General features: G+C 43.2%; 1 protein-coding gene across 1 annotated transcript in view; it reads right to left on the bottom strand.

Annotated features, from left to right (window-relative positions):
• The window catches only part of arhgef11 (Rho guanine nucleotide exchange factor (GEF) 11), a 42,770-nt gene that overhangs the window by 4,773 nt on the left and 19,783 nt on the right, over positions 1-18,214 (bottom strand). Inside the window, exons 25-40 of the mRNA XM_080741308.1 lie at positions 18,079-18,126; positions 16,372-16,520; positions 15,834-15,974; positions 13,167-13,243; positions 11,240-11,365; positions 10,459-10,576; positions 9,369-9,517; positions 8,828-8,906; positions 7,335-7,517; positions 6,394-6,475; positions 6,037-6,117; positions 5,883-5,938; positions 5,223-5,375; positions 4,646-4,888; positions 1,574-1,923; positions 513-645 (exon numbers count right to left, since the gene is read on the bottom strand). Of these exons, the coding sequence (XP_080597434.1) occupies positions 513-645; positions 1,574-1,923; positions 4,646-4,888; positions 5,223-5,375; positions 5,883-5,938; positions 6,037-6,117; positions 6,394-6,475; positions 7,335-7,517; positions 8,828-8,906; positions 9,369-9,517; positions 10,459-10,576; positions 11,240-11,365; positions 13,167-13,243; positions 15,834-15,974; positions 16,372-16,520; positions 18,079-18,126 (2,168 nt within the window). The remainder of the gene's footprint in view (positions 1-512; positions 646-1,573; positions 1,924-4,645; positions 4,889-5,222; positions 5,376-5,882; positions 5,939-6,036; positions 6,118-6,393; positions 6,476-7,334; positions 7,518-8,827; positions 8,907-9,368; positions 9,518-10,458; positions 10,577-11,239; positions 11,366-13,166; positions 13,244-15,833; positions 15,975-16,371; positions 16,521-18,078; positions 18,127-18,214) is intronic.

The following is an 18,214-nucleotide window of genomic DNA, read 5'->3' as shown; positions in this document are numbered from 1 at the left end:
CAACGTAAAACATGTCTTCACTTACAAACGTTTAATGAATGCAGAAGGTTTCGGTCACTGACCTTCATCAGCTATCTGATGATACCTGATGAAGGCCAGCGACTGAAACAAGGCCTAACTTACGTGCCGTGCCAAACCCAGGTATAATATTTATGTCACAGAACCCCAACAACGTTATTAGTGTGGTTGCCCCTGCAGAGCAACCACAATATCTTTCCATCCACGTCAGATAAACTTTATTTTGCCGCACTACTCCTCCCACAGTTTTGATGGCACGCACTTGGGGCCATATGTCAAATCGACCGGCTTTATTGGGATAGGGTATTGGGATATGTATTTGTGAATTAATTTTCCCCATTGACTTGAATGGGGAAAATTCAAACGGCAAGTGTGACTCGCGTCACGGCATTGACGGCAACCACACTTGCATTTTCCAATTGCATCTTTCTACTTCACAATTGTTGCAACATTCAAACATAGACACGGTGAACTTTGACCCCCAGCCCACTCACCGTCCCCTGAGCCGCGGTCCAGAGACGGCGTCCTGGAGACGGTGGTCGGGGTGCATGGCTGCTCCTCTAACTCCTGATTGGCTGGGGACTCTCGGAGGGTCTTAAGGAGCTCCTGGTGCGCCATCTCTATATCCTGGGGATGGAGGGATGGATGGAGGGATGGACACAGACAGTGAGCTTAACCACTTTAACCATTATCTTATGCTTTTAACACATTTCTTCCCTTTTTCAAAAATCGCAGATATACAAGCTCATAGCGCACGCTGCAAGCTCATTGATCTGCTATTTTTGAAAAATCGTGACAATTTGCGCAAGCCTTTGAATATATTGACCCGATTCTATAAATGTCTTCTAAATCCTTCTAAGTAGGTGTGGTTCTCAAACGTTTTCATGTCAACGACCCCTAATTATATGTATTTGGCCGCCGACCCCCATCTCAATCATATTATGTATCACTGGGGATTTTTCCCCCTTGGGATAATAAAGGTATCTATCTATCTATCTATCTATCTATCTATCTTAGGGGTGGGCGATATGGTGATAATTATCGTTGTGACGATACAATGTCTCCACGATATGCCTTTTCAGAGGTATTGTATATATCGTGATACAATTGAGGAAGCCTTGTAAAAAATCCTGTTTAATCGTTAATACAGAGATTCATTGCAGATTTCAATTTAAAACTGCATTTTGGTCTAAATCAGTAGTTTTCAAACTTTAAAATGTCAAGGTCTCCACTTAACTCTGACAGTATACAAATGGAACCAAATGGACCCATAAGGGTCTATTTGGTTTCATTTGTATACTGTCAGAGTTACATAATTGTAAGGTTCAATTTAGACCTCCCAAAAGGAACCCAGAGTCTAGTTTTTGTCAAGTAACTTGAAAAATAACCATAAAGACCAACGTGAAAAAGAATCGTGATAAAATCGTGTATCGTGATACAGCTTGGGAAAATATTGTGATATTGTATTTTTCCATATCGCCCACCCCTAATCTATCTATCTATCTATCTATCTTTTGTCCAGCGCAATCGCGCAGCAGCACCTCACCCAACTCACCCTTAGCTGGTGCAACTTGCCCATCAGCACCTCGATGGTCTGGAAGATCTCGTCCACGTTTGTGATGACGTGACTCTGCGGGCCCGCCTGCTCCAAATGGCACAGCTCCACCTCCTGCTCCAGCTGCGTGGGGAGGTCCGACAGGTCGCTGTCTGCAACGCAGGCGGCCGTCGCTGCTGCTTCCTCCTCCTCCTCCCCAGGCTGGACCGGCGGCGGCGGCGGCGGTGGCAACGACAGCGCCTCCTCTGGCAGCAGAGGGAAGGTGTCGGCGGTGGGGGTGGTGGGGTCGTTGAGGTCGTCCGTGGCGCTCTCGCCGTGCTCCGTTGGCATCACCAAGTAGAACATGTTCCCTGTACGGCAGTGTCAAAATAAGGTAAAATCATGAAAATCGAAAGAAGACATGATCGTCGGATGTTACAAACAGCGTCTACAACACTCATCGCGGTCATGCCCGTGACTTTCATGGGTCCTTCAAAATAAGGTAAAATCATGAAAATCGCTGGCGGAGTTGCAAGTTATAAAAACTACCCGGCGGGAAATGTGTTTAAGTACAGTTTTAAAAGGGAACTTTTACTTTGCTTGAGTATGTCCATTTCTCAAAACGTTGTACTTCTACGCCACTACATAGGTAAATATTGGTACTTTTTTTACTCATTTAAAGCTTTAGTAAAATTTTTTTGCAGATTACATTATTATTACAAAATATACACTAACCAATTAAGGCCCAGTTTAGTCTATTATTAAAGTAAAACAATCTTCCACCACTGCATGGCATTCTCATTATGAGAGCATGCTGAGGGGTGCTGGTCCTAGATGTTTAGAGATACTTCCATGTGTAATCTAATCAATAACATGGACAAGAACTCTGCTGCATCATTTAGAACACTAATATAACACTAGAACTAAGGCTAAAAGTGCATCAACATTTTAAACAAAGTTTACAAAATTTCTTCTGTAGCAGGAGACTGAAGCGTGTTTATGACTAAATTGCTGTCTTTGTTTTAACCCACATGGATTACCAGCAGGGATGGAGTAAGCCGCATCAGGACTATACACGCAGTGTCAATTTAAGTTGTCATTTCCATAAAAAGAAATGTACTGTACAGTTAAAAATAAACTTTCAGATACTTTCCTGTGATTAACCAAGCTTTCTGAAACTCACTGTATACTATAGTGTGTTACGCAATACTCAGTCAGCACAAAAGAAGTTGAAAAACTAAACCAATACTATTTGATCCCAGTTTGGCAGAACGTTTTAAAAGACTACATGAAAATGTCTACAGGACACCATAACCCTAGGATGAGCGGGGCCAGACCCGGTTTCTGATTGGGGTAGAGAGCGCTCGGCTGTGTTCACTTTGACTGTGCGCGCAAGCCGAGGCGTGGTGTTGATATTTCGCAACGTACTTCGGGGCTCTTGCGCCTCCGTCGGGGTGTCCGAAAACAAGCGCTCCCGCGACACGCTCATCCTAGGAATACAAATCTAGCCTACAGGACAGTGTCCACTAGGACCGGTTACCATTACCCTGCTCTGTGGCCTCGCCTCTCGGCTCGGTTGATTGGTTGGAGGGGACATCATCAGTGATGTCATCAGGGATAGAAGGACAGCCCGCAACCACAGCTATGCACAGAGGATAGACGTGAAGAAGAATGGAGTGCATGTGTGTGGATGTGTGATTGTGTGTGTGTGTTTGAACATGTGTGGAAACAGATGGTACGTGTTTGTGAAGGAGTGAGGAGCAGGCAGAAAAAGAAGTAGCAGAAGAAGTGAATAAGAAATCACCTCAAAAGAATTATTCAGAGTGTGTGTGCGGAAATCATGCAGAGGAAGCCTTGCCATTGCAGAAAGTTTACCCACACTAGGGCATTCACCAAATATTCGAATATCAAAGTCACTATTCGACGTTGTTCACTGAAGTCAAATATTCGCTTATTTTTATTTTCTCTTTAAAAAATATATACCGGTAGTTTATAAAGCTTGGCTTTATAAACATAAGAATGAGTTGGTGGATGGTGGATGAATTTGTTAATGCTCTATACCAGGGGTTCTCAAACCATTTTAGGCCGTGACCCCCAAAATAAACATATTTGAACAGGGGACCCCCACACTGACAAGCACTTGGAATTGTAGGTATTACATTTAATGTGACTCTGTTCTGCAGATAAATATTGTGAAAATAGCCGATCTACAGGCTCAGTAGATCGGCTATTTTCACAATGCTCGCCTCTTGCTTACTTAATATTTGACAGTTTGGCCAGTCCTGTCGAATATTCGACTATTCGAATACTTTGAGGTCGAATAATTCGAATACTAAAAATCACTATTCGTGAATGCCCTAACCCACTCCACAAAGAGTCAGATGTCAAGTTCAGTCAAGACTTATATTCGACTCAATTCGGCTTTAATTCAGTCAATTTCAAATACTCTCAAATGCAGATAAGTGCAATAATTAATTGAATTGCAGCACCTTAAGGGTATATAGTGAATAATTAGCCTGACACTAAGCCTGAATTTTCATCTCGTTTCACTCCATTATCCAGTCTGAAAACCCTCAGATTGGGCCGGCTAGATTTTCAACCGAGAAAACCCCGCCTTTCTACAGCATCACCAGACCCTGAATGTGAGGCTAGTGAATAATACAGATCCATCTAAAAAACAGAATGTCGTTTAAAAAAGCAGCAGGTGCTGCATAGCCCCCCCCCCCCCCCCCAAATCATCACTGACTGCAGAAACCTGGACAACGTACTTCAGAAGCTTGACATTTCAGTATTATAAATTCTTGTTTTGAGTGGTCTTGTGTAATATTGTATTATTTTGAGACATGTATTTTGTATGCCATAAAAAATCAAAATTAAAACAAAAAGTGCTTGAATTTTTGAATTATATTATAGAAGAGCTTTTGCACAATATATTTTTAGATGGATCTGTATGTATGTATGTGTGATATACTGTATATATACATAAGGTATATATAAAGTTTTGTTGAATTGGCTGAATAGAAAGTGAATGGTCAACCATGGTGGACAGACTGGACAGATTACTCATCACGCTGCTTCATGAACAACCTTTACCTTTCCTCATGACCTGAAAGCTGCGCTGCTCCTGCTCCTCCACCTCCTCGGGAGGTGGAGGCGGAGGGAGGCAGTCGTCCTCGGGCTCGGCCTCCCATTGGTCGGTGCTGCAGCTGAGGACCGTCTCCAGGGACTCGGGCCTCTGCCTGTCATTGGCCGCCTCGTTGGTGGGCGTGTTGTCTGAGTCGTGGCTCCAGCTGTCCTCGTCCAAATCTCTGAAGATGAGCTGCCTTAGCGTTTCCACTGTGAACAGGCCAAGGAAAACATGCATGTGTAAGGAACAATTAACGCAGCCGCTGTCGACCCAGAATGGATTGTTGAAAAGTTGATTGCAACGGTTTCAATAACATAAGTTGTCAGAACCTCACGGATCCGTTTATTTTCACAACTAATTCTCTGATTGTTCAACTAATCCTACGATTGCTCAACAATGTCTGACACTGAATGAAAGTGACAACTAGATCTGAAAAAGCCCTGCTGATTGAAGGGGTAAAGTGACTAGACACCAGATCATTTCCCTGGCATGGTAATTAGTGGCGGTGGTACAACTGCCAACACCACAACCCTTCATTCTCACCGTCTTGGAGAGCGGCCTCTGCCACGCCAAGCGCCTGCCCATCACCGCAGAGGAAGGATCCCGATTGGTCCGTGGGTGTGGTGGGCGTGAGAGCGCCATCGCCATTGGAGGAATCCGTCCCCATGGAAACGGATCGCTCGGTCATAGAGTCATCTGGGAGACACGGAAGAGATTGTGAGCGGAGGCAGTGAAATAAAACCTCACCACTGAAAATGTTTGTATGAAGCGTGACATGAGGCGTGACTGACGCATGGACCATGTATGGGCATTCCCAGATATGGGCTTAATCTTGATGACATCAGGGATCTTGGCCATATATGGAGCGTGACCTGAGGCATGTAGCGTGACATGAGGCGTGATGCACGGACGGGCCGACGGAAATCAAATTAAATTCTCGGGTCTCGGGCAAAGCAACTGCTTTTTGGCTATTTTCACTGTGCAACATGCTTCCATAGAAGACATAAATGACTGAGATCTTTAATCCATGAGAACACTTTCATAAAGAAAGATCAAGTTAGGATCACATTATACTAGCGCTGTTTATCAGTGGAGAATAGATTATTTGTTGCTGACGATGATGGTTAGGAATGAAGGGTCGACTGAAATACTGTATAAATACTTTTGGTGCTAAAAATGTTAATGAGGAAGAATAAGTCTCACCTGAGGTGAGATGGCTGCTTGGAGAGACTGGTGAAGAATTGCCGATGCCAGGGGAACTGTGAGAAACAATAAGACAGATGAATATCTCTCATATTTACCAGTGCTTATGAGTTCAATAATTGAAAAAGCAAACAACATTCCTGTAGGCACTCACGATATAGGCGTGGATGTGTGATTAGTTAAAGGTGAGGAGCCGCCAGTCAGTAAGATGGTCTTTTCAAGTAGGTCTTTCCAACTGGAAAATTTCAAAACCCCAAGTAAGTCAGGACATGTTATAAACTGAAGACAGAGTTAGACTTTGCATAATGCTGTAAGAGTACAGTCCTCAGTAATGATCCTCAATAAATACAAGCACAAATAATCAAATGAAACAAAATACAACAACAACACCACAGCATAGCACCTTTTATGAATTTGGATCCTAAAAAATAAAAGCATAACAGCAGCGGTCAGCATTAAACAAAAAAAAAAGCACAGGCAGCCAATGTGTAGTATCCTCAAAAGTGCTTACGTGTTCTTCTCAGAGGAGGTCCCAGCCACTAGCTCATAGATCTGTCTCTCCATTGTGCTGATGACATAGAGGGCCTTATTGTCTGGGGGACAAAAAAAGACAAACAAATGTCATTGGAGGTCCAAAACAAATCAAAAACCCTGCTGCTTCTAGGTTATTTGATTAACCAACACGAGCAATATTAAGCCGGTTATTGGTTCTAAATATCGGTTTTGATCTGTATTTTGGGTTAACACATTTAGACCTGGAAAGCCACTAACCACTTAAACCATTATTTTATACTTCAGCTGTTCAAAGATAGTAGATCTACAAGCTCAAAGCACAGCACTCAGTACCGAGCTATGAGCTTGTAGATCTGCTAGTTTTCTTTAAATCGTGAAAATGTTGAACATAGATATTTTTAAAGCAAACATTTTTAACTCAAATCTTTGCTTCTGGGGGGGTCCCTGGAATAATTCTGAGGAGTCCTTGACATGAAAAGGATTGAACACCGCTCATATAGAACAGTGGTTCTCAACCTTTTCATGCCGCGACCCCAAAAATAATCATATTTTAACCGGGGACCACCCCGGGGACCCCCACCCCCCACCCTGACGAGCACTAAGAATTGAGGCATTACATTTTGTATAACACAGTTCTATTGTGAAAATGGCTGATCTACATGCTCATGTAGATCGGCTATTTTCACAATTTCTGCCTCTAATATTTGACAATTTGGCCAATGTCATTTTAGAGGTATTAAAAAGCCCTTAGATCACTTTAGAAATGTGCAGTTACCCTCTATACACTTAAACTGTATGTTGGTTTGTTTACTGTCGAGAGAGAAAACAATGTTGGACATTGAGTTAATCATCTGGGCACCCCCCAAAATAATTTGGGGACCCAGGTTGAGAACCACTGATATAGAAACCACAATGTTTTGTTCAGAGAAGTGGGCTGACCTGTGGCCACGTCGCGGACCAGCAGCGAGTCCAGCTTGATGAGGGGGCTGAAGGAGGTCTTGCTGTCGCCACCGCCGCCCACGCCTCCGCCCAGCCAGCGCGACGGGCAGCGCAGCAGCAGCCGCTCGTCCGGACCCCTCTGCAGCAGCACCAAGCAGTCTGACAGCAGCAACGCCTGGACCTCTGCAGGGTGGAGGGAGTAATAACAATGGTGAGAAGTTAAGATCAGGGTTCCCACACATTTTTACCAATACATTTCCAAACCTTTTCCAAAACCTTTCCAGAATATTTAACCCGATTTCCAGGACTATATAACATTAATTCAGCTCAATAACAAGTCGCTTACTCCTATGCGCAATGCACAAAGACAGGTAGTGTATGCCAGTGGTTCTCAACCTCAGGCCGTGACCCACAAAATAATCATATTTGAACTGGGGACCCCGGCACCCTGACGAGCACTAAGAGTTGAGGAATTTTGTATAACACGGTTTTATTGTGAAAATAGCCGATCTACATGCTCACAAGCTTGTAGATCTGCTATTTTCACGATTTCTGCCTTTAATATTTGACAATTTGGCCAATGTTTAATTCATTTCAGAGGTATTAACAAAATCAATAACCAAAGACAATGCATAGGTATTTTTTCCAGGACCTTCCAGGACCCTTGATCAATTCAAAAACTTTTCCAGTACTGGAAAAATATTTTTCTAATTTCAAAATATTTCCAGGAATGTCATGACTGTGGGAACCCTGGTGGAGGTAGTGGAGAATGGAGGCAGGTGTTTAGTTGAAGAGGCAACGAGAATCACAGTTTATGATTGGCCCGGTAATTAAAGCGATAACACTTAGTATGTGCTCCTTTGTGCAGTTGATTAGAAATTAATAATGGAACAATTGCATATATCGGATCCAGATTCAAATAGTAAAATCAACAGAAAGTTTAAAGTTTTCTTTAAAACAAACAACATACAGGGTTTTGCGATGTTATATATTGTCAAAATCAGCTTTGTTTCCGTTCGTTTATGTGCTAGAGTGAAGCCCTTTGCACACAGGTGCGTTTAACCGCACGGATAAAACGGACAATATCATTTTTTGAAAAGAAAACAATGATTCTCTATGACCTCATGCACACCGGCTCCGAATTAGCCGTGCGAAGAGTGGCTGCCGCCGTGCGATTTTTTCTCGATCGAACCCAGTTCGATTCGTGCGTCTTGTCGCATGCGGTAAAAAACTCATCACTCCTTTTATGACTCCTTTTTGGATCCGCAGCGCCGATTCCGCACAGCCTTGCACACCAAATCCAATGCGTTTTATTCATGCCGCAAACGAAAAAAACGCAACTGTCCTGTGTGCAAAGGGCTTTACTCAGTGCAGTTTCATCATAAAATGGAGGTCAACGAGTAAGCAATTTTTGGATAGGCTATTAATGTCCAATCAACTGTGCACTTGTGTTTTGTGTACTAATGTGTATCCGTATATATCTGACTCCGTACCTAACGGACTCTTTTCTTTGCTGACTTTCCAAGTGAGGGGACCCTCATGGATCATCGTCTTTGTGCTCAGGTTCAGACTCTGTTGGAAGAAGCAGCAGCACAAAACAACAACAAATTAGACATGGATACTAGGGATGGGACGATATGAAAATCACATGTTACGGTTTAAGATATCGCGATCATCAAAATCCATTATCCTGGGGCGTAACATTTGCCAAAATATAGCAGACCTACAAGCTCGCAACGCGACTCGTCGTGAGCTTGTAGATCTGCTTTTTTTTGGCAAAAAGATTTGGTAGAGTGAAAAAGAAAAAAGGACTGTATCAAGTATGTTATTTACTGGTCCGTTTTAAATGGTACCAGATATGCAACTCGGCATATAAAAGCTGACTTGATCCCAGTGCATGACGGAGGACAAATAAATACACGATAAATTAATAATAACGATTATCGTCTCATCCCAAACATGGGTGTGTCTGGACACACACACACACACGCACGCACACACACACACGCACACAAAATATATAAAGCTGTTCACCTTGAACTGAGGGGCGGCATCCAGCCTGCGCTGGTACTGGTGGAGCCGCTGCCTGTGTTCCGTTTCCCGGACCACCTCGTTGACAGCCTGCAGTATACCACGACAATATGCCTGGGCCTGCTGGAGGCAGGGGAGGTCCGGCGAGCCAGCTGTAGGAAAACCAGAGGGTCCATCTTTTTAGTTTTCTCCCAATTATAAGAATCACGGAATGTGCCTTGAGTTGCCCGGGTAGCACGTTAACCACTTAAGAGCCGTTTATAGTTCTGCATGTTTGATTTTGTGTACGTTTTGGGTGAGAGAGTAGGTGCAGTAATTATTGTACGTCAACATGCTTAGTTTGTGCATGCCGAGCCGCTTTCCGCTCCAATTCTCCCGTTGGGGCCGCGCGCCACATATTGCGCCTCGCAGCACAGAGCACACGAGAGATTCTCGTGATGCCCCGACCAGGATTTCACTCTAATGTCTCTGTCATCCACACAAGTCTTTTTATAAATACTTTGTGTCAATTAACGTTATATCACCAGCCAGTCAAAGGAAATGTTGCAAGGGAAACTTTTTTTTTTTTGGCTGAATGAACCACACTCACCTCGAGTAGCCACCATCTCTCGAATCTGGTGATTAATCAATAAGAGAATGGCGTTCAAGCCACAGAGCTTTCCATGTTGATATCAAAGAGGTATAAGAACGACATCTTTTCACTCTTTTTGCATAGGAAAAGTTATTTTCCTCACTACTGCCCCCACGGTTGACAAAAGTTCGCCACTGGTAGTTCATGCGTACGTACGTTTTAATCGGTTTTAATACGTCGGGTTGGGTGTTGTCCGCTAGCCTACGAACAGGGAGAAAGAACCAAACGGACCAAATGGAAGAAATCTCTCTCCCCCTCCGTTTCTAGTGTCAACCTGCGGTCCTTATGTATCACAACTATGCATGATACATTAATCGCAACGTCCAGTTTGATTCTGGATGTATACTTGTGTTGCATGTCTTTCCCCACCTGTGTGTGTGTGTGTGTGTGTGTGTGTGTGTGTGTGTGTGTGTGTGTGTGTGTGTGTGTTTGTGTGTGTGTGTGCGCGCCCCCTGCCCTCACCTTCCGTGTGTTTGATGATGTTGTCCAGCAGTAGAGGATACTTGGTTAGCCTCTGCATCTCTGACACCAGCAGGTCTTTGAGCTGTAGTCTCCTACAGTGAGGGCTGGCTTCACACTCCTATGCAAATAAAGCAACACATACACAGTGTACACAGTAAACAGTAAATGCTGTTTATTTATGACCTGTGCAAAAGTTGGACAAATTTAAACTCACAGAATCGGTGAAGGAAAAATATGTGTACAATATTATAATTTTACGTATACAATATTATCATTTTATTTTAAAAGCATTACCAATATTGGCACATTGCAGGTGACAATGCAGATTTTCAGAGGCAAGGCCTGATGTTATCGGTTGTCAGGGTGACACCAATTGGCGGACAGCTACATTTATACAGTTATGTGGCCCATTTATTTTTCTCTTCAGTGGGTTGGCACAGCAATCAATTTAACATTGTACTTAATTGACTTAGTATTGGCATATGCAGAGACTGATGAAGCAGACTCTTAACCAAAGCCATTAAGCCATTCATTAGCTCTTTTGCCATGGGATCTGCAGTCCCAGTCCCAATGTTTTGTTTTTGGTGCTACAGGAACAAGGCAATGTTGCAAAAATAAGACTAGGACTTTCTCGTGGACACACAGGCACCAAATTGTCCTTGTGGAAACTGAATCTCTTCAGTCTTATCCCTCAACAAACATGCTCCAATATTATTATACATGGTTTCACATGATATGTCATATCATAAAGATATTATGTTCGTTGGATGGTGTGTGTTACCTGGATAAGGTGGGCAAAGCGCGGATCTTTTCGCTGTTTGTTCTTGATGAGCTCCAGTGCCTCGGACTGCTGACTGCACAGCTGGGATGCGTGGTCCAAGAACTCTTCTCCTGCCGCCCCCTCAAACTGACACACACACACACACACACACACACACACACACACACACACACACACACACACACACACACACACACACACACACACACACACACACACACACACACACACACACACACACACACACACACACACACGTCGTGAATCCCTAAAATAAGCTTTACCATAACAACTAGGGATGGGACGTAGGGCTGTCACAATTATTACATAATCGTCTAATCGTGATTATTTGACATTATCGCAATTATTTTGTCATAATCGTCATAATCGTGAATGTTGAAAAATGTCAGAAATAGTGGAAATAGCAGATCTACAAGCTCACAACGCGTCGCATCGCGACGCGCTGTGAGCTTGTAGATCGGCTATTTCCACTATCAATGTTATTTTTGCGACCATAGGTCGCACTTACTACAGAAAGCTCCACCAGGTGTCCGTCTGTCCGTCCGTCACACACGTCACACTTTTGCCCTGCTCATATCTCCGCAACCGTTGCCCCGATCCATGCCAGATTTTGCACACACACTCCTTACCTGCCAAACTACAACCTCCAAGGACCCCCGGAGCTCCAGGGACCCCCAGCTCCCTGGGGGACCCCCAAGTGTAAAAAATGAGCACATGTGCAAAAATTACCAAATGACCACCCAACGGGGCTGCTCACGGGGAATTCCTGGGGACCACCCACTCCTGGTGCTCCAGAACGGATGCAAAAGTGGTGACGCCCCCAGTGGAGGACCCCCTGCCACTGCAGCTCACATAAAATGCCGTAACTCGGGCTAGGAGCGTCCGGGAGAGCCGGGGCCGGTACCTATTCGTATGCCAAGGCAACGCGAACACCCCACCCCTCATTTCTCACATGGCCCTCTTCTAGCGCCACCTACAGGCCGATTTTTAAAACACATTTTTGGCCACTGCTCCTACAGTTTTGGCCCTCAAATCACGAAAATCACTACACAGTATGTCTACACTCATGTCATCAACATGGATCAGGAAGTTTTTGGAAAAACAATTTTTTGCCCTATTTGTGGAGATAAGTGACCTACGGTCGCTTATCTCCCGATTAGGGAGTCTTACTGGTTTAAGTAGTAAGTTGTCAAATATGTCAGTAATTTCTTTATGTATTTAGGTTTTGTGTCATATCTGCCATGTGCAACTTCAAAGCCTAAAAGCCAAACAGAAATGTAATTGTCAATGACAAAAACACAATTAAATCGTTAATCGCCAATTATTTGAGTGACAATTAATCGTCATGTAAAATGTCATATCGTGACAGCCCTAATGGGACGTATGAACATTTTATGTCACGATTATTGTGACCAAAAGATTCCGATTTACGATTTTGTGAAAATATCCCCAACATCCATTATCATGTGGTGGAACATTTGCCAAAAAATTGTCGATCTACAAGCTCACAACGCGCTGTGAGCTTGTAGATCAGCTATTTTTTGGCAAAGAGATTTGGTAGAGAGTGAAAAAGAAGTATGTTATTTACAGGTCCGTTTTACCAATTATAGAGAGTTTAAACGGTACCGGATATGCAGCTCTGCAAATAAAAGGTGAATTGATCCCAGTGAATGATGGAGGACGATTTCGCGATGAATGAAATCTCCACAATACGATTATCGCAAGTGTTTTTTTATCACGATGAACGATAATAGTGGTTATCGTCCCATCCCTAATAACAACAATGAATTACTCAAGCTTACCCACGGAGAATCGCGTTCAACACTTTTGCATACAATGACATGCCCAAAGTAGGGAGGGCAGGTTGAAAGTGGGCGAGATGCAAGGGTTAGGATTAAAAACTCACCCTGGCAAACATGATGTCCCCGATTCTCTCAACGACGGGAGATTCCCTTCGCTTCTTCATCGCCTCACAGAGGTTCGCTGTAACATAACACCAAAACAACGATCAGAGAACTGAGAATGTTTTTTTTGATCCCCATCCAGAGTGACCAGCCACTAGGCTGGTCACTCTGGATGGCATTGTCGGTAATGCAGTCCATTCCCCACTTTAGTCTCAGACGTGACCTGAACTTAGCTTGAACACCAGCCTTGGCACTTGACAAGAAAATGGTGTTAATTATGAAAACCTGTTTTGCATTCAACATAAAGGCACAAGGGACCAATTTAGTTGATAATCTTGTAGGGAATCAAAAGCCTCATTGTGTGATACCACCCACTACTGGCAAACAAGGGGAATTACACTGTTGTGTTTAAAGGCATGGTTAACCCCCCAAATTACTTTTTTCTATCGATTACTCACCCAGTGTAGACTTAAATTCATGGATATATATAATTTTTTAATCTCATTCCTAAGTAATTTGAGGAGACCCTTTATGTCTCCATAGGGAACAAAGGAGGTGCGTTGTGTCTCCATAGGGAATCACTGCTGGTTATCAAATTATTGGCTTAGGATATCCATGAATTCAAGTCTCCATGGGTTGAGACATTAATTAAAAAAAAGAAAGAAAAGGTTAAAATTTGGGTGAGCTATCCCTTTAAAGAAGAAGCCAGATCTCCCCCCTTCTCCTTTAAAAGACGATAACCATCAAAGCTAGAAATGACGGGTCATTTACATTAGAGTTGGATAAGCAGGTGTACGGATAGGGAGGGGGTGAGGGAGGTTAACAGGGTAACAGGTGATGCAACAGTTGTGAGAGCGGCGACTTTGAACTACATGCTTTAGAACGCTAAAGAACAGTGTGGGACTTGGGCAGTAGTGAGTTTTAATATATTACTGTAATGTTATTATTTTATCCAGTAACAAGTAGTGTAAGGTATTACTTTGCCAAACCAGTAATATTCTTACATATTACTATGTAAAAAAGAAAAATAGTACATACTACATATTACAGGTTTTATAGGTTTTGTTAGCTGCCTTTTGAAAACATTTACTTAAAAAAAAAAAGGTCAAGAGAGATTGCGGCTTTATTTTATAGCTTTTTGGCTGATTGGTGAATCTTAATTATTATTATTACAAAAAAAGGAGCTGGCTAAACAGATTGTGGTGTTTTCTTTGTGTTTTTGGGTGGATGGAGGGCAAAAGTAAGAGTAAAAAAAGAGTAATATTGCCGAACACTGAGAGAAAAAAAACGAACATATCACTCAGTATTATGCCTCAATAAAACCTTCATCCAGCACGTGTGCCTCCATGTTGGGTCCATTAAATACAATAATCCATATTGACACTAGCTAGCGGACCTGTGAGCAGAGATTTACCTCTTACCACACACTGCTCTGAATACATATTTGCTCCGAGTCTGAATACATATTGACTCAAATGACAATTGGCTTCGGCATACACAAAGCAGAGCCAGTGTTACTAATGCAGGCATGGTACAGTATGAGAGGAGACAGACACGCGCAGCAAAGGACATGCATGCACAGAAACAAACACACATAACAGTACACATGCACGCTCATACACACACGTTGTGCTACTACTATACTTATGCGAGGATATTAAAAAAGATCTAGGACGACAATTTCATGAATGTTATTTTTAACTCTGACCCTAAAAGTAGGGCTGTCACGATTATGACATTTTACAGGACGATTAATTTTAACTTGAAATAATTGCGATTAAAGATTCAATTGTGTTTTTGGCGTTGAAAATTACATTTCTGTTTGGCTTGTAGCTTTGAAGTAGCACATGGCAGATATGACACGTAACTGAAATGACTGACATATTTTGTAACGTTGTACTTAAAAAAGGACAATGATGGTACAAATAGCAGATCTACAAGCTACCTAAAAGCTTATGTTACACGCCGGTGTCACATACATAGCTTGTGAGCTTGTTTAGAGCTGCTTTTTCAGTTTTCAACTTCATCAAGCAGATGGCTGCTCTGGCCACTAAACCTAACCTCTATATGCCTAATCCCAACCCCAACCCGAGAAAGCCTAAATGGAATAATATATATGTTTTTTTAACCATAAAATAAATATTTCTCTTGTGATGACTAGGAAACAATGTCCTTACAATGTCTATTCCTCAAATTCTGACTATACTGTTCTGGGGACATTTGGTCCTCAGTAGGGATGGGACAAAATGAACATTTCATGTCACGATTATTGTGACCAAAGAAATTGCGATTTACTATATTAATATAATAATAATCAAGATATCCCCAACATCCATTATCCTGGGGCGGAACATTTGCCAAAAATACCAGATATAAGTGTTGCGACGCGTTGTGTAGATCGGCTATTTTTGGCCAAAAGGATTTGGTAGAGAGTTAAAAGGAAATACTGTATCAAGTAAGTACATTATTTACAGGTCCGTTTTACCCATTATTAATACAGCTCGGCACATAAAAGGAGAATTCATCCCAATGCATGACGGAGGACGATTTCATGACACGATTAGTGTGAGTGTTTATCACGATAAAAGCAAATATCCTCCCATCCCTAGTCCTCAGTAAAGAAATACAAGCGTGCGCACACACGCACACACACGCACACGCACACACACCATGGAGCTCGTAGACTTGTTGCAGGTTGGGGAAGATGCAGGACAGCTCGTCTGGCCTCAGGACGTCCCTCATCTTCTGGAAGAACACCTGGTCCAGAACCCTCAGCGTCCGCAGGTGGGACGCCTCCGTCGTAAACAGCTCTACGGAGAGGAGCAGGGTCAGAGGAGACAGAAAATAAACCAAGGGGAATTCAGTTGTATTTAGTGTGGTTTCATACAGGGCAAACAGTCTACAGTTTTTGTCCAGCCTTATCATTTTATCTAGAGTAACCCCAAAAGTCTGACTTTTTCTGTAGCCTTTTCTGTAACCCGTAAACCCAAAAGTCCATTGAGTTCAATAGGCGTTTTGTCTTAACCCCACTGTTCTTGACCAGTGGCTCCCAAACTTTTAAGCTTGTGACCCAAAAGAGTAGAGACGTTTGCCCGGGACCCAAACTAGTGAAAATAGCTGATCTACAAGCTCACAACCCGGCGCTTCAGCTATTTTCACTACCTGTGCTCTAATTTGTGGGATTTTGTTGTAACGGTGGTGGTTTACCGTAGATGACGGCCTGTCTGTCCACCTCCCGCGGGCTGAGAGTGCAGAGGAGCTGGGGAGGCACCGTCTCCTGCCAGTTGTGACCGTCGCTCACCTCCTCCTCCAGGGCCGAGACGTCTGGGAGCAGGGCCAACGGAGACTCCATGCTCCTGCACACACACACACTCACTGTTAGGTCCCTGTGACGCTCAATTGTTTTTGGCACTCTTCATTGACATTTTGGCTACGATTCTGTCACATGCAAATACTGTAGATACACACGCAAACGCAGACAATAAATCCTCATTTCAAGTCATCCTGATTTTTCATAAACACTTGTGTCAGTTTAACTCAGTGTAAAAACTGGAGTGCAATCTCAAAGCTAAATGGCCATTATGGACTTGTGCAGTGTGGGAGCAACACAAAATTGGCACTCCTTTGGGGAAAGCCCTGAAATAATTTCCGGGCCTTAAAATTAGACAATTCTTGCCTGACCAATAATAGTCCAGTCATTTTAGGCCAAAATTAGGCTAAACCTCAAACAAATTGCAATAGTAGCAAACTCAACTGATTTTGTATCCTCAATATGTCCTTAGTGAGGGAAAAAAAGTCCCAAGGAATCCCACCAGGGCAAAGTTTTGAAAACGACCTACCTACCTTCACTTACTATACACTACAATATAAAGGAAAAAATGACTGAAAAAAAATCTGCTTTAAGTGGGATAAACTTAGGGGTTTTTAATTATTCTGAATCCATTGCAATCATTTGTTTTGCACGAAAAACATTCCTTGGGCAAGAAATGGCCACTCAAAACGATGGTTTAGTGATGAGTCATCAATTTTCACAGTCTTTTGGGGTCCGTTTTTAGCCCAAGGAATGTTTTTCATGCAAAACAAATGCTTGCAATGGATTCAGAATAATTAAAAACCCCTAGTTTGACCCCTCACATCCCACTTAAAGCAGATTTTTTTTTTCTTTTTTAATTTATCCCACGATTTTTGTAACCCATTTTTTCACCCGGTGCCAATTGCCTAAGCTGTGATCCTAGGCTCTACTCTCCCTCTGCCAACCTGGGGAGGGCCCCGAACTGAGCTCATGCTTCCTTCAATGCATGAGGAGTGAGCAGGCCGCTTCTTATCACCTGACAGGGGGAGCTTCCCCGGTTGGACGTAGCGCGTGGAAGGAACACGTTATTCCAACCAGTTCCATTCCCCTCCATCAGGCGCCCCGGCTGGCCAGGGGGAGGCTTTATAGAGACCAGGATTACTGCATGTTTTTGTGAGGGTATCTACCCTAGGAGACACGGGGAGAACATGCAAACTCCACACAGAAAGGCCCTTTTGCCAACCCCACCTAGGGTGTGGGCACTGATGACGCGGAGGAGGGAACACGCCCCCAGCACCCACAGTGTCCCCCGGCGGGAATCGAACCCAGGACCTTCTAGCTGTGAGGCGACAGCACTACTGACTGCGCCACCGTGCCTCCCAGATTTTTTTTTCAGTCATTTTTTCCTTTATATTGTAGTGTATAGTAATTGAAGGTAGGTAGGTCGTTTTCAAAACTTTGCCCCGATGGGATTCCTTGGGACTTTTTTTCCCTCACTAAGGACATAATGAGGATACAGAATCAGTTGAGTTTGCTACTATTGCAATTTGTTTGAGGTTTTTTCATATAATGACTGGACTATAAACCAATTGATCAATCTACGCGGGATTGCAGGAACTCACCTGCGCCTGGACCTGGGGGTGTATGGTGGTGTAGCAGTCTCTAGGGACCTGAGCATGAGGAAAGGTGGAGACATTAGAAGGGGAGCGAGAGCTATATATTGCTGAACGTTAATACAGTATATGAAAATAGGTTTGG

This window comes from Nannobrachium achirus (genome assembly GCF_963921795.1).
Source record: "Nannobrachium achirus genome assembly, chromosome: 14".
In the NCBI taxonomy this organism is placed as follows: Eukaryota; Metazoa; Chordata; class Actinopteri; order Myctophiformes; family Myctophidae; genus Nannobrachium; species Nannobrachium achirus.
The sequence above is the reverse complement of the archived record's forward strand: the minus strand, read 5'-3'. Positions and strand labels throughout refer to the sequence as shown.